Here is a 25,349-nt window from a genome sequence, read left to right as displayed (position 1 = left end):
TTTATATGTTAATCTTTCAGAAAACATACACACTGTATTCTGTTGACCTTGCCTTTCCATGCCTTTTACTGTTTAGGGCCAATCGTATGTCTACAAAAATGTAAACAAATCACATTAAGAAAGATTCCAAAGGAGTCCTTTATTTAGATAAGGTGAAGAGGTGAAGAAAAACATATGACACTATGAAATAAAGTTAAACCAAGCTAGGGCAGGGAGGGGACTATATGGGAGAGGTGTAAATAAAGCTGGTTCATGTGGGTCTCCTGGTCCTGCTCCTCAAGCCAGTGAGTCCTGCGATCCCAGGCCCCTGGGCCGGGTCTGGCGGGACCAGCCGCTCGGCGCCCCCCAGAGGATCCTCCAGCATCAACAGGTAATCCCCGCTCTGCTCCTCCGCCTCCGCCTCCGGGTCTACGGACTCCTCCAGGCTGAACAACAAGCTCTCCGCCTCCATCACAGGGTCCTCCTCGTCGGTCTCTTCTTCTGCAGGGTCATGTCCTTCACCCTCCTCCTCCTCGTCCTCTTCCTCGTCCTCTTCCTCGTCCTCTTCCTCCGACTCCTCCTCCTCGTTGTCTTCCATCTCCTCCGCTGCTACGGTCTCCTTCTCCTTCTCCTTGCCGTTGTGGTCCTCTCTGGGGTAGCGGAAGACGTCTCGTTGGTCACTGAAGCTGATGTGCTTTGCACCCGGCTCTCGCCTTCGTAGCTCCTCGCTCACTTCCATGCCAAGCCTCTCCTCCTCTTCTTCTCCAGTGTGCAGGAGGATAGGAGAGCTGAGCAGAAGCCTTTTCTCTGCTTCCTCCACCTCATCCTCCTCCTGTTCGTCTTCCTTATCTTCCTCCTCCTCTATTTCTAAGTCTACCTCCTCCTCTTCCTCTTCCTCCTCTTCCTCCTCCTCGTCATTCTCCTCCTCATCCTCTTCCTCCTCCTCCTCGTCCTCCTCCTCCTCGCGGACGATGTGAAGCTTCCTGTCCAAAATCTCCTCCTCTTCCGGCTCCATCCTCTCGGCCAGAGCCTCGGCGGTCGGCAAGGGGAACTCGGGCACCTTCAGGATGACCGTGGCGCAGCCGCTGTCCTTGCGGGCCCCCTCGGGGTGATCTGGGTAGGTCTCCGCGTCGTAGCCTAGCATGGAGCACAAAACCACACAACCGCACAATTACAACAGGTGAACCCGACGACGCTGGCCGAGACATCTGGAGGCACCGATCAGGTAGCCTCCCGAAACCGGCCTGAATCTCACAAGCTGGCTATAGATTTTGACTTGGAACACGTCTGAGGAGGGCAGCTTTGCTCCTAATGGATCCCTGTGCTCCGTATGAAGCTTGGTTAGGGACCCCATAACGACTTGTGTTCACACATGGTTCATACAGGGCACACGTGGGGGCTAGGCTCCGAACAACCTTCCTCAGCCCTCACCCAACCGAGAGATCTGGATGATGTCCAAAACGGCCAGTGCCGTTTTGGATATTTCTACAGTGGCTTAATTTATATCATTAATATTTACGCTGCTTCAGAATTTGTTTTATTTAAACGCTGTACATTCAATGATGAATGAAAATGGGAGCCATTGGTTCATAGTGTTGACTTGTGAAATACAGGATCCAGGATCCGGCTGAAAAGTAAGTTTGGCAGAACTTCCAGACTCAATGAGCAAAGTTCTTATCGTCTGGCTGTGCAAGAATACTGATCAGTATTAAATGGAGCCCATACCATCACTGATTTGTTTGTGGTGTGATCTGCCGATCATTAATCCGATCATGATTTAGATCACATTTGTGTACAAATGTGTGTTGTGTCTGGTTATAACAGCAATGTGTCTGCTTTTCTCGGTAAAGCTCTTGTACTCTTTCAAATAATGCCATTATCCCTGTAGTCCCCGCTGTAGTGAATGTTGATGGTGTCATAGCCACAGCTGTTGTGCTGAGTTTTCTCCCTCTGTGTCTGCCACACCCCCTGTCTGTCTCTGGGCTGGTCCTGCCCACATCAACTCCCCTTCAAATACACCTGGTTTCCCTGCAGTCATCGCCAGATCCTACTTCAGTGGTAGTTATTTGTACATGGCGCCAGTATTTTCTAACAGTTACTAGTCGTTATTCTCCTATTGAAATCTCGTATCTAACCGGTTTGCTTTTGCCTATAGTTTGGTGGATCAACGCCTCCAGCCTGCCTGCTTCACTCCCTCCAGCCCGAAGCTCCCCACTCTCCAACCTGACCCCTGCCTCACCCCTGGTCTGCTCCAAATAAACCTTTTCATTACTCCAACTCTGATCCTGTCTCTGTGTTCTGCTCTTGGGTCCAGCAGCTATCGAACCCTAACAGTTGGTTGTCTGCCTTTCAGTGGATTCTCTTAGGGAAGCTCTTTGAACTACCTATGCTCTATCCTTTTAATTGCCTAATGACATTTTTTGCATTCAAAGACTTGTTCTTTCTGTATACGTAGAAAGCACTATACCGTTAAGGGCACGAGTAGTAGACCTATCCTGATTTGATCCGTTATTTCGTCAAAGTCTCCGGCATATTGGAGTCCAACACAGAAACGAATACAAGTTAACCGGGGAGCAGCTGCTTTTGTGGATTGAGCACAATAACGTTCGTATTTTTCAACCGATTTCATTGAGTCGTTTTTATTCAATATTAATCCATATCTTTGATAGACTATTGATTTATTCATTTTGCTCCACGTAGATCATGCACCCTTCAATAAAAATGGCTCCCCTGTTTACTTGTATTAGTTTATGCGTTGGCCTCTCCAATATGGCGGAGGCATTGACGTATTGCAGTAACTGGTCAAAGCAGTCAATACACCAATCGATTTCTATATTTCTGTGCTTCTTTGTACCAGGGCACGGCTAATAGACTCAGCAAGTGAAGATAGAAGTCTACTACTCGTGCCCTGGTACATAAAAGTAACAGACTCATAATTACTGAGACGAGCCACACCTGTGTCTGTCGTACGACTGCTCCTCTGTGACAAAAGGTCTATCGGCTTTTTGCTTTTAGTCACGTAATTGACTTTTGTGATCATCATTCGACAGGTTCATGGCTAGATCGCCGGTCGATTTGGAGCGTATATCGACAGATTACGATCGATGGCGTTTCGATCAGTGCAATTCGTCTCTGACTGTGGGATGGTGGGGGGAGCAAGGTGGTATCTGCTAAAGACTTTTCTTAGGAACAGGGACTACTGTGAGTGAGGTAGTCAGTGTGTTGACCTTCCCAGTCGGCCGTGTAGGGCACCTCCTCCGCCTCCATCTCCGGGGAGCCGATCTCCAGCCGGCCCTCCTGGATCACCTGGGTGATGTGTTTCAGCTGCTTCAGAAGCTTCTCCTCCTTCTTGGACACTGACCTCTTACTCTTCTTTCTCCAGCTCTTGCTTCTAAGCAGGAAACAGCCATGTACATTGTGCTGTAAATGTCTTCTCGCATGTTGTCTTTATGGGTGATTTCAAATAAGCATGAAACCAGTCTAGGAAATATACTCAAATATATTTATTGAGTTCAATGAGAAATATATTTCTCAATCAATCTTTCAATAGCCGAACTGGAACCCAAAGAACTGCTCGTCCCTGCAGGCCTTCAGCAGAAGTGACCGGAGTGAACACCGATCACTCTTCAATCTCGTCACATACATCACAATATATATGGGAATGCAGAACTCTAAACTGAAGAAATTTCTACAACCCAAACGAATTAAATCAAGCAGCCCAAATAAATGAAAATAATCATTAAATTAGTTGCTCATCATTGCATCAGTGATCAGAGCATTTCAAGTAAAATAAAAAAATATAGAGCATATTTGCTTACTAAATCCAAATCCTCATGAAAACTGACATATTGCATTCTTAATGGCAGTATGCAATGGCAGCATTGGTCAGTGTGGCCTAAAATAAGACGATTAAATAAAATGACTTACTTGCCAGAAGCAGATCGCTTCCCAGAGACAATCTCCTCCATCTCCCTCTCAGTCTCCAACAGTTGTTCCTGCAGCCTGATCAGCTCATATTCATTTGCTAAGAGACATTTGGAGGAAAATAACTGTGATATTACTCACTTACTCAAGCACATATCTCTCTCTCTCTCTCTCTCTCTCTCTCTCTCTCTCTCTCTCTCTCTCTCTCTCTCTCTCTCTCTCTCTCTCTCTCTCTCTCTCTCTCTCTCTCTCTCTTTCACCCCCTCTTGCAGGCTCTTATGTATATAAGGAGGAATGAAAAATTATTTTCCCCCGCCTTTCAAGTCTCCAGTGACTATAATCACACACCCTAATATGCAAGCTTTACTCATCAAACCAATTATTATGAAAGTGTTAAAAAAATCCTCCAGATCTGATAGGCGTCTCCTTCAATATCCCAGAGACACCAAGTGTTATCCGAAACAAGTGGGAAAAAAAAGGTTGACTGAAATCACAATCTCTGAAGAATACAATTATGCCTCATTATAACGACTGCGACATCAGAGCTCGTCGCCACATTCATTTAATGTGACATCTTGGCTCAACAGTGATTGAATCAAAACGTGTCACGGGTGTCATCTTATCCAAACGGGTTTGGATAAGATGTTTTGTACGTGTGTAATTTGTTAGAAATGGCAAAGTCATCCGTCAGCGATTAGTGAGGGAAATGCCTTGTGAGGATATCTGTTCTGCGTTGACCGCGCCCTCCTTTCTATGAATGAAACGCCTTCTCGATGAAGGATAAACGTAGGGAGGGAGGGAAAACTTCGCTGGTAGTTACTAAATCTTGCCCTTTTTTTAATACTCTACAATCTTACCTCGAACACCTTCAATCTGAAAAAAAAGTTACGTAAAACTGTTATCAAAAAGCCCTAAAACACAAGTGTGTTTGTTGTGTGTTCCACATCTTCTTCCAATTTATGTACTTACCCAGCTTGCTCCCCAAATTATCATGCTTAAATGTGGAACAAGTGTATTCCAATTTCACTTTCTTCCCTTTAGGTTTACATGTCAACTGCAAACAGAAAGAAAGAAAGAAACATCAGAAAAAAATATTTTTCAAATGTCAATTAGGAAAGAATATATATATATATATATATATATATATATATATATATATATATATATATATATATGTATATATATATATATATATATATATATATATATATATATAAATACTATTATTAGCCTTAATACAAAAGAAAAGAAAAATAACACTAAATCACCTTATATATGATGTAAAGTATGTAAAGTAGAATTCCGAATCCATATATGGGGATGACTTGACCAAACAGGTTTTGTTTCTTGGCTCTGCCCTTGCCCGTCACTTTGGCCAGGGCTTCAGCGCTCTGGATCTTAATGGGCCTCTCCCCCCACTGCTCAGGATCCTCTGGTGCTGAGAGACGGCGGATCGTAGGAGGATAGAACCCAGGCCCCACTAGGGGGCAGGAGAGGATGTTGTCATGACAACATCACTTTTTTTTCCCCCTACACCCAGCTGATGATATGGATTGATTCGTTTGTTTTGTATTAAATTAATGAGCAAGAATAATTCTCATCCGCCCATACGTCAAAGCTCTATTGTATAAATTGGGACTGGCCTTACTCTGGCAAATACATGAATGAATAAACTGTAGTCTACGCTTTGGATCCTTTTGAATGACTGAGGCATTCATTACAGCTTTAAAAACAAGGTTCAATAGACCATCAAGTTTACTCAGGATACATATCAAGTTGACTCATAGCCTATATCAAGTGTACTCAGATCTCTGTTAGCCTATTAGCATTAGGCCCAGTTGTAGCAGTTAGGCATAGTAGTATCAGGAATTATTTTTGTCTGTATTACAAAAACAGACCCTGTCTACTTTTATCCTGATTAGTAAATAGTATTCAACTAACATATGATTTTAATATTGCATGATCATTGAATTGAATTATTAATCAGGTGTGCTTTACAGTTGTGTGTCTGCAGTCAATAAAAAGTCATACAATTGATCGGCAAGTTGTAACCTGGTTTTCTAAATGAAACTACCATTTTATTTAAATGTATTTGTCATTGTAAACCGACAAATACATTTCATACCATGGTCGTTTCATGAAAAGGTTGGCTGGCTTACTGTGTAACATCTGGCGACATCAACAACAACAGCAGCAACAGCAGCGAAAGCAAGAGTGATGGCGCATTATAATGATGATGGATGGAAGATGATCTGATAAGCCCTGTCTTACCCTCGATCGGCTGCCCTATTTCACTTTTCCCTCTGGATAAAAATATTTTAGGGAGGAAAAGAGAAACGCACAGCACGGAACACGATATCAGCGTCACCTTCTGGCAAGTTGTGATCGACATATTTCTTTTATCCTAGTGTTTTTTTCATGAAATATAAAACGAACATCCGGAGATGTGCGAAGTTAACAGCCGCTCTGATTCGACGAATTGACGGTCTGACGAACCGAAGTGAGCGCACTCTAGATGCGTTTACTGTGGACGGCCGACAGGGGGCAGTGCAGACTAGACCTACAGCTCGGTTACACCTGTTTTCGCCACTGCTCTGCGATTTGTTAGAAAGGAAACAAAAAACATGGCCACATGCGGCATACAGAACGTTCGTAGGCCTATAGGCTTACTTTTAGAATGAATGGAACAAATAAAGATTAAGATAACTTTCCACAAACTATAGCGACATTCCGTTTATCTATTTGGTCAGTTGAGATGAAGTCAAGGTAATAATTTGAGGCAAAGAAATAGCTCTTCTTTTTGTATCAATGTATCTTTAAGAGGCAGATTCAATTCCATTAAGCAAAATGCTTGGACCCTTCTATATTTCAATCTTCTTTAATAGGTCCATGATTTCAATTTGGCCAAAATTTAGCAACTCCGGGAAACATATCTGTGAAACAACGTTGTAGTGCCTCCTTGTGGCACAGTTGGTATGAAACCTAATAATGTGTAATTTGGAGCATGTACAATATGATGCAGTAGTTTATAGTTGGAAAATAACAGGTTGGGGCAAGATTATTGTATGATAACTCTTTGTTTATCCTGCTTTTGGATTAAGACTAACTGATGAAATCACATTTTTAAAATCCCACAGACTAATACCTATATTAAGAAATAAATGTTGCCATGTTCGCCTTAATGTAGTAGTTGCTTCCTTTTCAGTTTGTGAAATAAGTAGGCAACGATAATTTGACATTTGTATACATTTTGTACATTAGCTAATGAAATTGGCTTGTTGATGAATGAACTCTTGAAACTAAAGGTTTTTTCAAACAGTGAATGTTTTCATAGTTTCAATACCAAAACGATCCTCTAGTTCGAAAGCAGAATGATGTTTACAATCCCTTCTATTCCAGAATCTTGTGTTTCCTATTTCAAAACCAATTAACGCTTATTATGAAAGAACACATTTTCTACTTCTTTGTTACTATTGTACAAAATGAAGTAGGACTATTATTAAATGATATATTATAATTTATTATTTTCAATTATAACAGTATGAGTTGCAAAGATAACTCGGATATGGTTCTGTGGCAAATACCTTCATACCTCAATCTGCATACTGCATAGTCAATTATGTTGTTTTTCTTTTAAAAAATGGCATAGCAACATTTTCCTTTCTACACAGGGTATATGAGAGGTCGGTGGCTTTCAGAGATGGATGCTCTGTTGTGACTATCTGTAGGCACAAATCAAAGCTCATAACAGGAAGTCCTAAAGGAGGCTTCTGCCCCCCTGCCTGCTGATTGGCCTACTCCAAGAAAACTGGTGAGTTGGGGAGGCAACCTGATGAACATTTATGCTCCACATATCACTATTTCATTGGTGAAGTCGTTTTTCAAAACCAATACAGAAACCACTGTCAACGTTATTTTAAAGAAAATCGTTTTTTCATTGCTACATTTGAATGAGCAATTATATGATTGATAGCAAGGCAACCATATATATATATATATATATATATATATATATATATATATATATATATATATATATATATATATATATATATCCTTTATTTAACCAGGTTAGTCTCATTGAGATTAAAGTCTCTTTTACTAGAGAGACCTGGCCAAGATAGACACCATGTCCACAAAGAATGTTAAATGTTAGTTTCCCAACTTCAATCCATGTTCACTATTCTTGAAGACCTCTTTACAAAGGGCTTTGACCCTGGTTGTGTATTATGCTGAACACAATCCTTGGTCGGAAATGTTTTGAACACCATTTGAAAAATGTATTATTTTCGCCATGAACCTTGTCGAGGAAGTGTGTACGGGTGAACACTTAATTCAAGGTTCAGATGTAGATTAAAGATGTCTTCAATAAAATGTACACACAGAAATGGGAATGTTCATGTCTGCACCATATATCATGGTACATCATTTATCAGTAGCTTATACATAGTCATTTTACCAAAACATCGATATAACATCTATACTTTTTTTTATCGACCTGTCCCTACTAAGATATTTGCAAGGTTCTCTTGGCCAACCATGAAAACAGATTGATCAGATATAGTGATCAGTTGCAATGCTTTAGCTCCCTATTTTAAGTGACATTTCCCTTTAATGAAGTGTAGTATTTAGCAAATACACCTTTAATACATGTTGTTTCATGCCATGCTTTATATTGCATGTCATACATTATTTAATAGCATGCAAATTACTTTTTAAACTTGATCCCCTTGATTAGATTGATTTATGTTAGTGAGGGAACCAAGCTGTTAGTTCCTAGCCTAACATAGCCAGACCATTTCACAAATGCATATTAGTCTGGAACCTCAGTTCATTTTCGATTTCTAAAGGGTGTTTTCAATGGACACAGACCAAAAAGCCCCTGGACACATTGGTTACAGCGACAACGAATCAGGGCAGCTAAAAGTGTGACACATAAGCGGCAGCCATCTTTTTTTTTATGAAAGACCTCAACAGAGCTCCATAGTGCACTCTTCTGTAAAGTCATCCTATCATACATGCCCCATATTAGATAAACAGTTGTGATTGGTCCGAACCAGACCAGATCTGCTGGATTACTGTGTGAACGAAAGGGGGGGCAGAAGCATATGCCAGAGCAAATAATACATGAGCTCGCAGGTTTTTCTGGTCCCCAGGCTAGTTAGGTACAAGAACCCAGGTAAATAAGGATTTATTTCCCAAAACGGATGGTAAACCTACAAAGTCTTGGCTACAAAAGTGAAACAATACTTTGGCCCATCCAGCTGGAATTTAAGATTAACAAAATAGGCCTTACTATGAAAAAGTGTTGAGACTGAAACCTAGAAACAGGATCTTTATACCAACACAAACATAAACAGGAGGACTGCAAACGACAGAATACCTAGCTGCGAAGGCTACATCTGGTTTAAACTCCCTCCCTTTCCTCAGATTTGGTGTACCCCAATCCCTCTTCAGGTGTTGGAGTGGTGCCTATAGATGCCCTTCCCCTTTGGCAGGTGAACCAGGAATCCGGTGCTGTAAGCAGAGGTGAACATTTAAGAAAAATAACTAACAAGCGTATCATTAACACATGAAAATCAATGCTATATTAAACTGAGAGAAGGTCCCTGAATATGTTGTTTTATAAATCAACCAAGTTGATGAATGATACAAATATGTGTGTATTCTTAATGGAGTGTGGCTGGTGTCAACTGTGTTTTATAATTACTGATGCGCTGTAAATGGGATAGCCGTCACAGTTAGATAAATGATAAAAATGTGATAAAAAAAAACTAGAATTTGATAATATTTTAAACTGTGATCTGAACTGTGAAATTGTAGTGCCCAGGACGTTATAAACACCTGTGGTTGGCATTAGCCTTTTGGGTTAGGCTATAAATCTCTATATCCCCAGTAGTTTGTAATAGCTGGCACAATGATAACTTATTGCCGATGCCATACACCCTTCATAAGCTTTTAATCCTAGGAAACAAATATGTGTTTGTGTACCATCTCTGGAAGAATGGATTATAGATTATCAGTGCCAACCAGCATATGATGCCAAAAGAGATTATACTTGCTGTATGTGTAAAGCTGATAGCACTGTTCCCTAACAACTGGCTGTTAGGGAAATTTTGGCACAATGCAGGACTTCAAAGTGACACGCCATTTGACATGCTGCAGTATATTAGACATTGTGAGTGGGGGAGATTTCATTTATAGAGATTCCTTCCCCAAACACATTGCTGTTCGGGAAATAATTTAGACCCAACAATGTCTTCCTTCTCCTTTTTCCTCTGTTCTCTCCACTTTCTATTATTCCAGTCAATTCAACTGTGACCCGACTCAAATGTATTTCCATATTCCCCCCATAATTGTAACATTGTTAAAATAAGACTTTAATCGCTTTCATGAAAACCCCTCAGTACATTTCAAGCTGTGCAATTACTCAAAAAATAGGACCTGCTAATGTCTGTGGTGAACATATCACAGTGCACTCTCTTTTCCCAAAATCCAGCTGGGAAGTATTTCATTTTGAATCTGACCACATGCATATTCACAAGCATATGGAAAAGCGGTTGAAGTGAACAAAAACAGAGAGAACAGTTGGCCCACTTCTTTTGGGGCCGTTGCCCCGGTGCACTTCTCCTGCTTACTGCAGAGCTATATGTGTGAGAGCCCCACCGCCCATCCTGTGCACAGACAAGCAAATTGTTAGCAGCCCATGTCCTCTATTTGTTTACTGTGCCTCTCGCTTATCAAGCCTTTAATTAGTTAATTATTCTTCATTAGACACAATTAAAATACAACAGTCTGCTCCTGCAGAAGTTCTCTGTGCCGCGCGGCTGCAAAGGTAGCGCCTAGCGCCCTGGGAGGCAAAGCCTCGGTGCTCATAATAGCGTGCCTGTGTTTTTCTTGGGGTGCAATATAAATATCAATGTAAGATTTCTTATTATACGCAGAGAGAAATAAAACATTTACTTTGCTGAAATGTTCATGCATTCCAATGTTGACTGAGGAATAGATTCACGCACATGGAAATCAACGCACATTCTCTGAAGAAAATTACTTTTTAGCAAAATAGATTGTTTTTTTTCCCCCTCTCTCTCTCTGTTCATGCAAGTGATTTGTTGCAGAATGTCACCTTACACAACAGCAGCAAACCCATTTCACAATAAGACCTGGGTTCTTTTCCCAACCACCTCTGTCTGCCGCTGTCTAAATCATTCAATTTACTTCCAAATTGCATGTCGAGTGTTAGGGTAAGGGCTTATTGTGATGACAGTATATTAAATCAAAGCACTCATATATTTTTGAGATGGATAATTTTTTATTTTATTCGATATTGATGGGTGATGCATGAGTGTCGTGAAGGACACACGCGGTTACAATTTCCCGGGTTTTTATATTCATAGAACAAAGACAGTTGTGAAAAGTGAATGAGGTGGATTAATGGAGTCTAAGCATGCTTTACAATATAGGCCAGACCTTGAGTGTCTTTTACTGCTCTGGTTGTCAGACCACACATTTATTTATTAGCATGGCTGGAACAGTCCTCACAAGGCTCTGAATAATACACTGCTAACAAATCACCATGGGATCACATTTGAATTTCCTGCTATCTTTAGAGCTATGCAACCAAAAAACCCACACTATGAATAATTCTGTTGTGTTTGTTGTACACAAGTTCAACATATTTGGTTATAAACGTTAACACGATAGAATTCAATGGTTACATTAATATTATGTTTTCGTCCATTAACACATGAAGTGTCACATTTTAGAAATAGAATTAGAAGAAGAAAGTCCAAATTCAATCAAAATAAAACGAAATATGTAGATTGGACCACTACCATGCCACCATGTGTTAAAATTTCGTCCATGTTTTGTGTGCAAACAAAAAGAATCTTCATGGACTCAAACCGTTGCAGTCTAGAGAAATAAAGTTCCTTGCATATGGCACACTGTTTGAAAGTGTCATGTCTTTGTGTTTGGATGGATTGGGGGAGACTGGGTTGGTTCCACACATAGTAGGCTGCCATTGTAATCCCTTCATATGTTTGTGCGCCTGTTCTCCTATCGATTATTTACGTTCATTTGAAAGATGGTTTGACCAACTCTGTTCAGAAGAGAGTTTATTATACTCGGCCAAGCAAATCTTTACCATTTCAGCACACGCACGCACGCACGCACGCACGCACGCACGCACGCACGCACGCACGCACGCACGCACGCACGCACGCACGCACGCACGCACGCACGCACGCACGCACGCACACACACACACACACAAATACACACACCTGCATGTCCCCCCTGTGTGTTTCAGCCACCTTTAATGCCCTTAACTAACACTAATAGGAGATAATGATTGGTGCTCAGCAAAAAGACATGCTCTCTGAATTATTAACAAGTTAACTTTATAGTGGAGCCACTCTATCCCTGAAGACAAACAGCCCCAAATGTTTGCAAAATATAATTAAGCCAAGGCCTCCTTAAATGTCATTGCAGCCTGTGCCATGTTTCAAATTGTTCTGCATCAACAGAATTTAACGAGATGGCTAAGGAATCCATTTCCTGCAAGCATGTGATAAGCCACACATACAGTGGAGCACTTTCATTGATTGCCAAAATAAAGCATTTTGTATGCAAATGGCGGAATGGAGTGGCTAAGCTGATTCAGCCTCATGGACACCAAATAATGGCCCTTACAATTAATACTTCTACATGCTATCCATTGAAAATGTCATCTCCTGTTTAACGTCTCTAAAACATTTACACGTCCCCGGAAAAATAGCAGAAAAATACAGCGTTCCAAACGGATTAATATGAAAGCCAATGAACAAATACAGCCAGCCATCCCTCGCTGTTCCCTCGTATGTTTGGCCTCGCTCGTCCCTCTCCTGTCGCCTCATGCTCTTGCACATTTTTGGATTAACTGATTATCTTTGAACATGAAGGAAGGTCTGTTGACCCCAAGGGGCTCGGGGGTTGCAGGGGGGTTGGGGAGTGGCTAGCAGGCGCTTGGAAGCCATGCTGCATTGTTTGAACTAAATGTGCTTGTCTTGTTCTTGCAAACACAGCTCATTTTGTTCTGGCAATACAGGGTTTGCATAAGACCCACAGGTCTTATGCAAACTGTGGCTGATAAGATCAGCCACAGTTGGGTTCTAACCCATCTTTTGGTCCATCGCTACAGCTAGAGCTGGGAGATATTGGTGGCAGGAAAGCAACATTTTATTCAACTAGGACAACAAGAGGAGAGGAAGAAGTGTCTGAGCTGTATTTAAAGAGTCAACCTCCCTCAACATCGACCTGGCTGATGTGGGGAAAATGGAATGGAAAGCTCTTCCACCTGGTGAACTTGGAGTTGGCCCGTCTAACCTTTCATGTAGATCTCCAAAATCACTATGTTAGTTCTGTGACCATCCGTTGGTGCCCAATGGATTTGGCATAAAAATAGTTTCTCTCTCACTGTGCTTCTGTTGACCGTTGGTGGTCAACACTGGACATAGGCCTACGCTAGCAGAACTGTTGTTATTGTATTGGGCTACAAACCAATGAATGGATGATTATTCAGGCGACACCGGGCCCTTGTGGTGTAAATAGATATGATACTGTAGAAGGTCTGCAGGTCTGGCAGTAAAACATCTCATCACAAAGGGTGACTTGATGAACGATGCAGGTCATGACACACAATGCAATGCAACGTAAATTAAACAAAATGGAAGTTTGAATAAGTGAATATAGTACAGCATGTATGTACTATTGATGTATTAAATATTGTTATACCGATGGATGGAGCATGTTAATAGTCTATAGTACATAGTTGCTGTAACGGTGCATACAGTATATTTTGGAAAACCTCAAAACAATGATAAGAAATTAGTTTACTTTATCTATAATGTCACAGTGGTTTACTATCGACTTAATCAGCCTGAATAAAAATAGTCTTCTGCGGCGCTTTGAGTATGTTGTTTTTGTATTCGTTGTCAAGGAAACATGTGGTCGATAGTTGTATTTGAGTTGTTTTTAATGTTGGCTTCTTACCGAATCGATTCGGAACTGTTGAAAGGCAAAGCTATCCCGTTATTGATGCACACCATGCAAACGCTATCGACCAATCAGGCGCAAGTATCTAACAATGAAGTGGTGTGAATATATTAAAATGAATATAAAGCACATGTATATTGTAGATACACTCTCGTTTTACCTATCTTTCCCTCCATGTGTGGCATTTCCTTTCTCAAAATATGAACTCTTCTGCACCATTTCAGTGTCAAGGACGGCCGCCAAAACAGTTGACAGCAGCAGCATTTCAAGTGAACGAGTGAGATGAGCCATTCCTCGGGATGAGGCCAGCCGAGGTGGAGGTGGAGGTGGAGGTGGAGGACGGTGATGAGGCTGACCTGCTGATCAGGTGAGCGCGGAGGCCTGTGGAGAGAATCCCCTCTCTGCTGCCCAGGCTGGAATTTTCTTTGCGCTTGAGAAGTGTTTAACTTTCCCAAATCCCAATTGCACTCAGCAGGGAGTGTCCCCCCCACCTCCCCTCTCTCTCTCTCTCTCTCTCTCTCTCTCTCTCTCTCTCTCTCTCTCTCTCTCTCTCTCTCTCTCTCTCTCTCTCTCTCTTCCCTCACCCATTCTGTTTGGAGCCTAGGTGTAGTGGCTTCCCTTCAGTCCTCGTGCCTGAGCAGGGGTTTGGGTGCGGTCATCACTATGACGATGGAGGCTCTGCTGTCAGGCCAAGGGGAAGCTAAGCCCAGGGAAGAGAAAGGGGGGGGGTAGAGAGGTAGAGAGGGATTGAGACACCTGACCAGGAATTATCCATGACACCTGGCTTCTCAAGCTGCCAGCTTGAAAGCGCATGGTTTGGGATCACCTCTCGGCATGTGGCCAGTCAGAGCTCACTCAGCACATACCACTCCTTTCTTTTTTATTCAGTAGACGACGTGAAGTTATATTATGTAGTACCTCAATCCCTCGGTGTATCTTTTTCTGCATTTATGAATTGAAACTATTGCGATTTTGAAAGATAAACAAATGTAAAGTTCACCTCCATTTTGCAACTGTTTTAGTAGACCAAAAAGTGTGCAGTTCAAACAAAGGTGTTCAATAAGTCACACTGTGCAACCACCAGTCAGGCCTCCTTTGCTTCTTTGATAAGTAGTTGCGAAATGTAGTCAACCTTGCTGTTCGCCAGTGGTACATGAGTACATCCTGGACTGCTTGCAGGGCAGCAGTGCTTTCCAGGTGCGCTTTTGTTTTTGTTTTGTTTTTTTTGCAATTCATAAATCCCGACTGTACTGTAGGGACAGAGATAGAGTATTCAGAGTTCAGATGTGATATGAATTGTGATTATTTAAATATCGTGATATGATACATCATTTAATAAAGTAATGAAAATCGCTGAGCATGTTGCCAGCGTGCGCGACTTAAGCCCAACGATAGTCTAACGATAGTATGCATAGAGTCTGGCACCGTTTCACTAATGGTGTATAAAAGCTGGTTCAAATCATTACCGCAGTAGACCTTGCGCTGTCAACATGGTCAAGTAAACTCCGAACGACCCTGTTAACCGTGGCCATAGGCGTGGAAGTGGAAGCTCACCTACGCCCATACCCTCACATTCACCATTTACCCCCTGGAGAAGATGCAGCCGTTGCCCCTGCCCCTGACCAAGTGCCCTCGCTCTCGCCTTCTCTTTCCCGTGGTTGCTCAGACGACTCCCATGCATCCCTTGCATTGTCAGTGGTCTCAGTAGCCGAGGAGTATCTCCTCTCTAGCAACCCTTAACAAGAAGAAGAGGGCCCAGAAGACGCCGTTTTGCCTGGATGTCGCAGACGAGCAGCTCACGTGCGATCTCATCCACAACAACAACATCCTCTTGGACTTTACGTATCTTGACGTATGCAACTTATAAGTAACCTACAAGTAACCTGCTAGCATGATAGCCTAATTCACCCATAACTTATGGCCCGTGTATACAGAGCTTATCAACCACATGCTCCCAGACGTTGCATTAGTCAAAGAACTTTGAGCATGCACGGAATTCTTCGACGGCTTAGGTTTTCCAAATCGTCAAGGTGTGACATGGACATTACATGAGTAGATTGTCCACCCAATCTCTAACTATTTGAAAAGATCCCCCCCATTACCTTGAGAATGCGGTCTATAAACTAAAATGCAAACAATAATAGCAGATAAAATCTCAGAAGACATACACAATTCATGACAAGAAGAGACAAAAACTATCTAGAGCCGTTTTGTCCGTTCCGAGCTACTGTAGAAACATGGCAGTGCAAAATGACGGGCTCTGTTGAGGAGGACCCGGGCCTATGTAGATATAACGGGCTCCTTCTAAGGTAACAAAAACACAATGATTGTAATTTTCATGGGATTATACACGTTTTTTAAACATATATACAATTGACATTATGAAAATTGTATTCTCTTTCTGCACAGTCCGTTCCACCAAGTGCCAGTCAATTTTAGCTCGTACCCCTTTAAAATAAGCCATTCAAGATACATTCCCTACACCGAATGACAAAAGATGCAGAAAGATCGACAGACCTTTTTGCCATAGCCAAGACAGAAATGCTAGCCTTCCGAGGGCAACCTTTAGCTACATGTAAATGGAAAATGACGATGTCATGGTTCATCTCCTGAATTGAAGCATGTTAATTGTTAATAATATTGTCTGGGGAAAATGAAAAATATTATTACAGAGAATATTCCTGAGTGACATTAATTTAATATGTGATTGTAAGCGAATGAAGATTGTTTTGATTGCTGTATTTACCTTGCTCTGCAAGTCGCTCAACTGTTAAATCCTTGCCGGCATGTGTCTTGTTGTTCTCGTGATTACATAGATAAATAGATCCCATCAAAGGCTATGTATACATCAGGGTTAGGTTTCAAATGTCACCATAGTGACAATTTGGCATTTATCTCACTCCGCCCGCTAATTAAATTTGTCTTCACCAAAGTCTTTGACCCAGACCCTAGTCCAAGTGATTCTGTATTAAATTGCTCCCTGATAACAGGTTCATGTCACATGGTGAAATGGATTCAAATCATGTGATACTGTCTGAGGTGTTACCGGCCCTCCTCAGCACAGATTGGTAACATATCCCTCTATTTGGGGTGCAACAGAAGCAAGTGAAAATAAGGTGCATGACTGCATGTCAACATTTATTTCCTTTTAGAATCTGTCACTTGTGCTTTAAATATAAAAGAAGTCAAGTAAACATTTGACATTTATCATAAGCATAAGCTGCACAAGTTGTTGTACAAGATAAACTCGGCAGTAGACATCAGATCGTAGAATCGCCGTTTTTGATGGGTTACATTTTTCAACCCCAAAAAAAAACCTTCCTAACATCGACAATAAAATGCATTATCTGGGATCACTTTGAGCGGGTGGTGGGGGGCGTGGGGGGGGGGGGGGGGGGGCTTACGGTGGGAGACATGCAGAAGGCTTTGCTCCTCGGACATCCCACCATCCCTGTGCACTTGTTGAATAAAACATCCCTCTCACAGCGCAAGGTAATGACAGACATAGGGCTCATGTTTGCAGAGATGAAACTGCCCTATCCTCCAGAATGCCTGAGAGAGTTTAGCCTTGATGCATTTTGCACCCCCCCCCCCCCCCCAACCCCCCCACCTTCCGCAAAAAAAACCCCAACAACAACAGCCCTGCCTTGACAAGTTATCTGTGACCTGTGGCGAGAGCAGGAAAGGCTGCGGTGAAAATCAATCTTCGCCTCTCCTTTCGCCTTGAATACCAGTGGAGCAAACAAACAGGCCTAAACAATACGATATACACCACATATCAATTACACTAAATGCTCGGTATCTATACTTCACTGTCCCAGGCACACACACCGGCTACAAGGCTCACACGCTGCTGTGGCACGATAATGCTGCTGCATTGTTCCTTGCCATCTGGAGGGCTGATAAGGCTCGCCTGCGCATGGTCGATAATAAGAACAGGCAGGGGGAAAACTGAGTGTTAAACATTTCCTTGGCCCATGAAAAAGGTTCCATTAAGTCCACTGACCCCAATTGAATATTAATGAGCTAATTAACAGATTTATTGTTATACGCAATTTCTGGAGGGGCCGTTTTTTTCAAGTGCTATTATTTTTCTAATTATTTTCTGCACTTTTTTATAATTGAATCTTTGTAGCTGCCAGCCTCCTGTTCGTGTCTTGGCAACCAAAAAACATTTTGGCATCTGTTTTCTTCCCTCCCTGTAAACGGCAACACTGAAAGGGTGCCGTGCGTATAGACGTTTGTCATCCGGACTCATCTCAGGCTTGCATCAAACACGACTCATGCAGACAGACCACGGTGACTACTCTTAAAATGAGCGTTCTCTCACTACATCTGGGCGTAAAAACAGCAAAAAAACGTTCAGGTGTTGATTACTAAACGGCAATTACGGAGGTTGTTGGTGGATGAAAAGAAGATCCGTGTGACGCCGGAGTCTGAACAATGGTTTGAATGGACGGTGACAGCTGGGCTCGCTAGATAGCATAATCAGCTGATGAGGAGGACACACTGAAGCCGTCTTCAGTGGAGAACTGGGGAGCAGGGATCTGAGAGGGAGGTGGTCACCTTCAGAGGGATCACTGGATATATCACGGGCTTTAAAAGAAAGCGCTGAATAGGGTTTTTTCATCTTCAGGATGCGGGGGTTGAAAGTTGACAAAATCTTTTAGCATGTTGTTGGAGGAACGGTCGGTTATGATACATCCCCTGAGGACCTGTGTAATTGTCTTGGCTTTGGTTTGGTTGTTTATGACGCCATTTTGGGCTAGATCGGTATTATCCACCTGTGTAAGATGACAAAGAGAAGCTACGTTTGTGTCAGGATTATCATGGCATAATTGTGTTTCTAATGAATTTTAAGGTGTAATATCGGACATTTATTTTGTTCCAATCTTTTTCACATTCTAGCATGTAAGCTTGTTGTCACGGTATAACATTCAGCCAACTAAGAGCAGGAAATGAGAGTGATCTGAGGAAGTGCGTGCATGCATGCATGTTTGTGTGTGTGCGTTTGTGTGTGTCTGTGTGTATGTGAGCATGTGTGTGTGTGTGTGTGTGTGTGTGTGTGCGTGCGTGCGTGCAAAGGTAGTGATTAGAAAGCAGCGGGTGCATTGTGATAACCTTTTCAATAACTCTGATGTCATTATTATTGCATTTAGCTGTCTCTGTGTTTGACTAATTCTGTTTGGGACTGAAATGCAATTTTAGCCAAACAAAAGAAGCAGGTACTTATGGTTAGTTCGCCAATAATAACTTGTGCATTGTAATAAACATATTGCTGTTGTATGGAAATTTGGACTCATTATAATAATTTTGCCTGATCCAATAGGCAGTTGATATTAAGAGCAAGGCCCTGCAGTCATAGATAGGATTATTATGCTATACATCACAAAGTGCGTTAAGCTCATAAAACCTGTCAACGGTAAGAATGGGAAGTTTCAACATGTTGCCCAGAAGGTTAATATATTTCTTCCAAAGGCTGAAAAGAAATGTCCAGACTATATTGCTTCTATTTGGAAGCCAATTTTCTGCCATTTGACAATTCTCGGTTTAGGGCCCCTCCAACTCCATCCACATACATTACTTTCCCTTAATCAACTTCTGTGTCCGAGCCCTTCCAGCTAGCGGTGATTTGGTTGTGGAATAGAGAGCATTTCTATTTGTGAAGTTGGATTCTATATTCAGATCATCTAGTGGGCAATTAGAGAAACCTCATGAGGAAATACAGTCTTTCTGTAACAGGAGATCCTTTCCTAAACATACACAAAGAAAATGAAATGAAATCAGTTCCAGACACACACACACACACACACACACACACACACACACACACACACACACACACACACACACACACACACACACACACACACATACAATATACACATTGTTTGGCCGTACACAGTGTTTGGCCTTTGCTGGGCTGAAACTGCAGAAAAAATACTTTCTACCCAGAATTCTTTTGAAATAATGTTGATTTTGTTTTGCTATTTGATCCAAAACGGTATCCCTGGAACACCCCTACTGTACTGTGTGCACTCTATCCCCCTGTATCATATCCAGGACTAACAGGAATAACATTTAAACCCATTCTTTGAATTGTCTTTTGGAGGGGTAATTTATCTGTAAAGAATATTGTCTCAAAACGATGACCCCTTTAGTATTTGACATATTGACATGTTCAACAGCAATGTTATTGATTGAGTGAATGGCAGTCACATAGACTGAACAATGGAGAGTATCTTGGGCTGTGGGACAAAGCAACAAAGTGCGGTAATTGGTTTGTGAATGGCATGTCACTGCGAATATGTGATGCTGAAATGTTCTTATTTAGCGCAGTGCTTTTAGACGTCTAATGCAATTTTGCAATAGCTTGATGCTTCTTGAGAAGGGTAATCTTTTGTAACAATCAATTACAACACATTTCCCTTCTGTCGGGGCCTTAATGGCCTCTCTCTGCATGGTGAGCGCTGACTGGTAAATATACACTATTTCCCTTTTAAATGTCTTATAATATGCATGGGGAACACAGAAACACACTATGATAGAGGAGTTGAGCATCAAAGCCAAGAAAAGCAATTCATCTGAGTTTCTAAGTTGGAGAATGGAGCAGTTTGTGGTTTGCTTCCCATTATCCAGATTGAATTACTGTGTTTTACTTTTAAGGCCATCTGTTCTGGTTTAAGTCATATGTCTAAGTCCATCATGTTTTGTCTGTAGAAGGAGCCTTCTTTGAGCGGAGGTTGGTTTTGCCGAGAACAAAATGATGTGCAGAGGGCGTTTGGACATGTAAGCTGTACAGGAACGCGCTGCCAGAGTGTACAATAGGCAAGGTCTTTCAACACAGAGCTTCATACCACCGAACATATGCCAAAATATGACTGCAGAATAACCCTCCTGTATTATGGTTATTTGTAGAACACTCATTACATTTGATTTACTTTAAACCATAACATGGCTCTGAGTCACATTGTAATAATCATGAAATGTTTATAGTGGGTCAAATTAAAATTAGTAGACTTTATCCATATTCTCGAAATTCCGGTGTTTGGACATCATGCTGTTTAGACACAGGAGAGAACGGGGGATGACGCATTGTTTATACATACGCCTTTCTGTAAGGGGCTTGTTTGTCCCCCTTTGGAGAAGTTGGGTTTTTGTTTGTTGAATTCCAGTCAATATTAGAGCATAGGAAACATATGGGTATTGTTATCAATGGCTTATTGTCCTCTGTGATTGAGAGTCGTCTTTTGGGGGGTTTTAATTAGGTCTGCAGAGAATTATTGGATAATTTAGTCTAGCAAGTGTGTACTGTATCTTAATTGCAATAGTAATGGTTGAATACAGTATCTATTGTGCACGTAAAACAAACAAACCTCAATTCCCTTACCGGTCAAATTATATTACATTTACTCTCATGTTCTCCTCTCATGCTTTCTATATCATTAAAACAAGTTTTAATGGTGCTTGGACGGTATTTTGAAGTGGGCCGCTCACTTCGAGTTCACATTAGGCCCGTTAGTGGTGGCTCCTTTAGTAACAACCTGATTGGAATGGAAATTCATTCCAAAATCTGCTCTGTGCAAGTTGAAATACAAAACATCCTCCCCGGGTAGAAGTTATGCCGGGAAGAGCTCCTTAAATGTCAGTGATCCAGTGGTTGGTCGCAGAGATGGAGGTGCATGGCTAGAGGGGACAAAGCGTTTTCCCACCAGCACAAAGACCCTCTCCCCCAACAACCCCCATGCACTGTCACCCAGTCCCACTATTGAATTGAATGGTCCACAGATTACTCAATTATTTCTATATACCAGTCTTCCATGGCAGACTAAAGGCCTATTATTGGAGCGAGTGAGACCATAGGAACTTATTACATGTGTGACCTTTTAAAGCCCTTCACCGTGATGGATCTCAGGTGAGAATTTACTGGAATCAATTTTTATCTGAAAGCCCCGATGCTTGCTCACCGGGTGCAACCCGGTGTGAAACATCCAGTTTCTAAAAGAGGAAAACAATAGTAAAGAGGAGCATAGAGACAGACTACATTGGAGACGGGCTGAATTTTAGAGTAACCCGCATGCCTTTGTGTCCTTTCCACCCAAATTAAAGAGACTTTGAAATAGGAGGCTGGTGCGAGGAGGGTGGGCGGTGTGTGTGTGTGTGTGTGTGTGTGTGTGTGTGTGTGTGTGTGTGTGTGTGTGTGTGTGTGTGTGTGTGTGTGTGTGTGTGTGTGGGGGGGGGTTATTGTGCTTAATCAAGGTAGAAACACAAAGACGGAGCCAGTTCCCAAAAGGTTCACATCAAAAGGTGCATCCCACTCGTGAGCTATTTAATCAGTTAAAACACAGATGGCAGGCTGCCGCAATTAATTAATCATATATGGGGCCTCCTGTACCTGCTAGCACAAAGTGTGTCAGGGCTACGCAGATCTCATTTGGATTTCATTGTTACTAGGTGCCACCAGTATAATTGCAGAATACGAATATGACTAGCTCTGTACAACGCCTTGTGGACATAATGTCCTAAACTTTGAACCATAAAGCACTGATGTAATGCTGTATAGCCTGACTGTCAGTGTCAGCCGGACTTTGTAGTCCTTGAAAGATAAGATTAATGTATTTTTCATTTCTTAGGTATCTTGTAATGAAGAATAGCTAGAAGAATACCTACCCCTGATTTGGGGTCTTAGTTGTAGTCTAGGTTTCGAAACCTTGACAAAAGGAACTCTGAGCATTTGCTTTTAATGTTGGCCCTTGACTCTATTAACGAATAGCCATTTAATTAGCTATTACAAGAAAACTGAATGAGGAGGGGGGAGGGGGGTGGGGGATTCAGACCACGACCCTACAAGTCTTTCCAAAAATTAGTTTATTAGCTTACTTTAAGATGCATATTAATCTACTTTTTACATTGGATATTATTTGGTAGATGTGTAGAACATACATCCCTCTCTGATATTTTATCGTTATTAGACGGTTTTAGATCCTTTTGTCCATCACTGTGGACCAAAAAACTGTAGTCATCTGCGTATTGACCAAATGACAACTGGCCCTAATTTGCTGTCACTTTCTAGCAGTGCTTACAAATGCACTTCAATAAACATTGCATTGCCATGCAAAGTTAAGGAGAGAATCTCAGCTTGAATGACTTGATAATGATATTAGGAAACTGTATACTCTCTCTATAGAGAGAGAGAGAGAGAGAGAGAGAGAGAGAGAGAGAGAGATGACGTATAGTAATGTATTTAATCCATTCTAGGCCCATTATGGAGCAACTCTCATATCACATATGTGCATCGTTGGGAGCATTGCAAGACAGGGAAGTTACACAATCATGATATGCACACCGGGCCGGAAGCACTTCATGCCAACCCATGTGATGTGTTATGTCTGCCTCGACACTTCTTCAGCACAGCAGAACACCGTAGATGTTATCAAAGCCAATGTTGATCTTCCATTCAGACAGCTACAGTGAACACAATGCAAGCACAGTAAACATTTTGAGAAATAAATCACAGATACATTCATCATTGAATTCAGGGCATAGTGCTATGACTGAGCTGTATATGTATGTGTGTGTGTGTCTGTGTGTGTGTGTGTGTTTTAATTTTTCTGTTTTTTTTGTAAACAAAATGTAATTAATGGATGTTTCTAAAAAGCCTGAGAAAGATGAAAGAGAGGCCTACGTCTCAATTACTTGCAGTGTTTTTTGTAATGCATTACCTATACAGCACAGGTGCTCGGAAGAAATGAATGATCGATGATTGATCCAATTGATCCCTGCTCCCATGATTTCTTGAGGTTTGTAAATGCGATCTGTACCTTTCCAGTTCTCCCTCAATACAGAGTGACCAGTTATGTAAACTCATAAGAAAACGATGCAGAGCTATGTGTATGATTCCCTATTTGACTGGGCTTAATATTTTAGCTGTCTCGAAACAAGCTCCGAATGCAGGGGGCGATTAAGGAATGAGTAGAAAGTCTGCAGTCTGCACAACATTTTTTGAATTTAAATTGAGTCCATGATGGCAAAAGCAAAACTGCTATGTGGGATTATTCACAGTTATATAATGTGGAGGAGAACACCAGGCGCTTCTCATTTTGGTCACTTATCCGTCATTGTAAAGGTCTGTATACTGCATGGTTGCTGCAGAAGCTTAGGGGATACATTTCAAAGCAGCAAATAAAAATTGGCTAAACTTCCAAAATTAGCACTTCAAAGTCAAACATGATTTGCAGTGAGCGAAGGGGATGGAAGCTGTAGGACTGTGAAAGTGTTTGTCAGAGCTCACCCTGTGCATGTGCGCGTGTGTGTGTCTGATTGTGTTTATGTGTGCACAAGCATTTTTGTGTGTTGACAAGCAGGGCTGTGTGTGTGTAGTGTGTGTGTGTGTGTGTGTGTGTGTGTGTGTGTGTGTGTGTGTGCAGTTTGTGTGTGTTGCGTCTGCATGTGTGTGTGTTTGGGTGCTTGTGAATGTGCGTGTGTGGCAGGGCTGATGTACAGAGCTCGGCATTAGGCCTTAGAACCAATTTCTAGGCAAATTGGTTTCATTTAAGAATGAGATCACAGAGTAGGCAAACCTCTTTCAGGGCGAGCTCATGCATCTGTAGCCATTTATTTCAGTTTTATATGCGTTTCTTGGCGATGGCTGTTTGGAGGTATAACATGCATAACCTTAGCCATGGGCATCTCTGTGCAATGCTAGTCTTCACATATACCTTATTACTAAATGAATAGGGAAAAGTATTCCACGCTATTGCATTAAGTCAGCATAAACATATGTGGCGTGTGACCTAAATATAAGTCGTTTAAGCAATAAAAAGATATATTATTACTTTGATATGTGGTGAGAACGAGAGCATTATCAACAAAAAAGCAGCAAAAAAACGTGGCCAATAGCCATTCCGTTTTCAAAGCTCATCACATCCATCCCAGGCTTCCCCGTCTGGTTTCTTTGACATTTCTGAAACACCTTCACTCGTCACGTACCCAGTCTAAAACGGAAACGCCAGATCTCGCATGCAGCCCAAACGCCACAGTCACAGCAGCTGTAGCTACTCTGTTCGAGGTTCATACATGTGTTGTTTTTACCTTTCACAAGCCAGTGTAGACAATTCAACACTCAAAACCCGGATGAAATTGTAAATATTGAGAAACAATACAAAAAGAGGAAACAAAAGCTCTTTGACGCCTCTGTTTTCAAAATGTTACCATTACTTCCATTCAATTGACTTCCTCCTAGGTTTCCCTAGTGCTCCTCTGACAGCTGTCTCGGTGACAATATGAATGTCTGTCATGAGAGATTGTACATCACATGAATCCAGGCAGATAATGAGCACGAGGGAAGGACACTTTTTACCACCCCCTCGTGAGCAACATACGACACAAGCCAAGCTAATTAAGCAGATGCC

The 25,349-nt window shown here is 41.8% G+C and overlaps 1 protein-coding gene and 1 long non-coding RNA gene across 2 annotated transcripts; one reads left to right on the top strand and one right to left on the bottom strand.

The window, feature by feature from the left end:
- Positions 1 to 119: 119 nt before the first annotated feature.
- ric3a (RIC3 acetylcholine receptor chaperone a) lies at positions 120 to 6,387 on the bottom strand. The gene is made up of 6 exons (XM_030376181.1): positions 6,175 to 6,387; positions 5,172 to 5,383; positions 4,873 to 4,957; positions 3,907 to 4,003; positions 3,207 to 3,370; positions 120 to 1,116 (listed from the first exon to the last, which is right to left on the bottom strand). The coding sequence occupies exons 1-6, from the start codon at positions 6,293 to 6,295 to the stop codon at positions 251 to 253; spliced, it is 1,545 nt and encodes a 514-aa protein (XP_030232041.1). The 5' UTR covers positions 6,296 to 6,387; the 3' UTR covers positions 120 to 250.
- A 1,195-nt stretch (positions 6,388 to 7,582) lies between these two features.
- LOC115558346 (uncharacterized) lies at positions 7,583 to 14,271 on the top strand. Its single transcript, XR_003979317.1, has 3 exons — positions 7,583 to 7,714; positions 9,334 to 9,432; positions 14,163 to 14,271. It is a non-coding gene; the product is annotated as an uncharacterized LOC115558346 (long non-coding RNA).
- Positions 14,272 to 25,349: the final 11,078 nt, after the last annotated feature.

This window comes from Gadus morhua, chromosome 14 (assembly GCF_902167405.1).
Source record: "Gadus morhua chromosome 14, gadMor3.0, whole genome shotgun sequence".
NCBI lineage: Eukaryota > Metazoa > Chordata > Actinopteri > Gadiformes > Gadidae > Gadus > Gadus morhua.
The sequence above is the reverse complement of the archived record's forward strand: the minus strand, read 5'-3'. Positions and strand labels throughout refer to the sequence as shown.

What these genes read in the sequence shown, in the direction of transcription:
- ric3a (XM_030376181.1), bottom strand. Translation starts at nt 6,295, where the DNA reads ATGTCGATCACAACTTGCCAGAAGGTGACGCTGATATCGTGTTCCGTG. An exon ending in TACTTTACATCATATATAAG is followed by an intron (nt 4,958 to 5,171) that starts GTGATTTAGTGT and finishes TTCTGTTTGCAG; the next exon opens with TTGACATGTAAACCTAAAGG. An exon ending in AAGCGATCTGCTTCTGGCAA is followed by an intron (nt 3,371 to 3,906) that starts GTAAGTCATTTT and finishes TTTCCTGCTTAG; the next exon opens with AAGCAAGAGCTGGAGAAAGA.